This window comes from Aphidius gifuensis, linkage group LG2 (assembly GCF_014905175.1).
Source record: "Aphidius gifuensis isolate YNYX2018 linkage group LG2, ASM1490517v1, whole genome shotgun sequence".
Classification (NCBI taxonomy): Eukaryota; Metazoa; Arthropoda; class Insecta; order Hymenoptera; family Braconidae; genus Aphidius; species Aphidius gifuensis.
Window position 1 is genome coordinate 18,537,393 of NC_057789.1, and position 2,487 is coordinate 18,539,879.

At 30.7% G+C, this 2,487-nt stretch overlaps 1 protein-coding gene across 1 annotated transcript; it reads right to left on the reverse strand.

Moving 5' to 3' along the window:
* Nucleotides 1-1,069: 1,069 nt before the first annotated feature.
* Nucleotides 1,070-1,588, reverse strand: LOC122850451 (baculoviral IAP repeat-containing protein 7-like). The gene has a single exon (XM_044149597.1). It carries the CDS (start codon nt 1,586-1,588, stop codon nt 1,070-1,072), a length of 519 nt encoding a protein of 172 aa, XP_044005532.1.
* Between the last annotated feature and the right edge of the window lie 899 nt (nt 1,589-2,487).

Below are 2,487 nucleotides of genomic sequence, written 5' to 3' on the forward strand. Positions count from 1 at the left end.
TTGCTGGTACCCATTCATCAAAATCACTAGAATAATTTTTCCATCTAACAAGATCTTTTTTCTGTCCTTTTCCCCGTGTGTTAAGAATTTTTTCAACATCAAAATATTCTTCATTTATATTCTGATTTACTTTACTTATTTCTTGTTCATAAAAATAACCTAAAATATCTTCACCTTTTAAATCTTTAATTTCATAAATAGGTAAAGATTGTCGAATATAAACTTTTGATATTATAAATAATTCTTTTGACCAAGATCGACGAGTCAGACCCGTTTATTATCATACAGGGACATAGCAACTTTTTCAATTGTCAATATTGTCATGAATAAAAATGTTAAAAATTTTTTTTTCACTTTTATATTATTCTTTGATGTTTAAACTAACAATCGGAATTGACGCAGATAATTTTTTGAATAAATAAATAATTATAATGATATTTTAAGCGTAGGGTCTAGCGTTCGAGTCAGCCCAGGTGTAATTTTTTTTTTATTTTATTTTTAATTTTTTTTTTATATTATTACATTTCTTATTTTATTGTTCAATTTTTAACCAAAATTTCAAGTATGACTCATTTGTATGCAGCTGGGAAATATAGGTTAAATAATTAAGACATTTTATTTATTTTAAAAATTTATTTGATCTACTTTTGACACATGTTCAATTATGATATTATTGGTTGAATGACACCAGGTATATGAACTCGACATATAATACATTTATCAATTGCTGGAGCACATTTGACACATGTAACCATTTTTTATTTTGTCTTTCTTTTTCTTAATTTTTTTTTCTTCTGTACTTTCTTCACTTTTTTCAAAATTGTATTGCAATGAATATCGTTCGACAAAATCATTTCCTTTTATTAGTCGGAGAAAATAACATTCCGGAAAATATCTAGCATGTTCTTCCCATGGATCTTCATTATTTTTCCAATCTTTAATTCCATTTCCACAATGATGACAAATTACATAATCTCCTATAGACGAATAAAAAAATCCAGCCTCAGCCATGGATTCTTTTGTCTGAGAAATATATTTCGGCCAATAATAAAATGTATTTAATCGTGATTCATATGAGACCAGATCTTTTTCCGCTGGAGGTGTAGTAGATATTCCAACACAATTGGACTTCAATTGGAGGATTAGAATATTCTTCCATTTCAAGATCAATATAAAATTCAGCATAAAATGTACGGTCTTCTTCTCTTGAAGTAGATGGAACACGATACGAAGCACGAAAATCTGTAGGTATACAATGTGGATCACCTTCCATAGGTATAAGTTGTGAGCTTACTCCTCTAGGAACATTACCACAAGCTATATTTCTAATAAAACGACAGCTTGCCTTAGCACGTTGATGATCTAGCCATGGATTGTCACCTCGACTCCATTCGTCAATTTCAACACAACACTCAAAACATTTCAACTTAGATCCATAACCAGTATAATAAAATCCAGCAGCAGAAAATCTTACAGGATCACAAATATCTGCTATCGGTGATAGCTCTATACTTTTTTGTCTAGTTTCTTCTACACGATGAATATATTTATTATATCTACGTTTTCTATCCTCTACTGAAGACGTCATTTTTAAAACTAGTTGTCGTAAGAGACGACGTGGGTACATTTTTTGATAATATGGGAGGGGAGTTTTCACCTGAACCAATTTATAAACTACTTATTTTCCAATAAAAATTCCACACATGTTTTTTTATTAATTAATTTATTTAATTTCGATTACAAATAGATGATTGTATTTTAGATCCACTACCAGTAAGGAAATGAAATTTTTTCTTATGTTTATAATTCTTACGTCTACTAAAAATTTTTTTAAACATTCTTAAAATATATCGGTCGTTCCGTTCAACATCATTCGTAAATAATCGGAGAAATCCGTCGAGCCTCCCACCATTCGCGAAATAATGAAGAGCAACAATGCACTAATGACCGCAACAATTACTCGTAACACTTTGCAGCTGTATATTGTTGTACTCGTGGATCACACAATTTCTTTTGAGAGCGTAAAGGAAACGGGGATCTCTCGGAGGTCGTCCGAAGCTGTCGAAGAAGAGTCCATGTCCCAAATTATTAACGTAAAAACACACCCAATGAGATCCTGGTTGATTATGATTATCAAGATTAACAATAATTCCACAAGGTTTCGGCCATATATGAGGTAATCGGTCACTAGCGTATACTCCTGCACGTGTCAAATCCGTAAGTGGTAATGCGTCAACCAATTGGATAGTATTCATACCAATGTTTCTTTGACTGTATTGAAAAACGAATTAAAGACAACATCTACTTCAATGTCGTCTTCACTTTTTCCTCTTCGTATAATTAATTTTTTTCCAATTAACCAATTTTTTAATTTATAAACGTTTTGTTGAGTACAAGTATAATTAGGATAATTTACTCCGTGAAATAAACAATAATGTTCGTCTGCTGGTAATAAACCAAATCGTGGTGATATAGTTTCTAAATTAA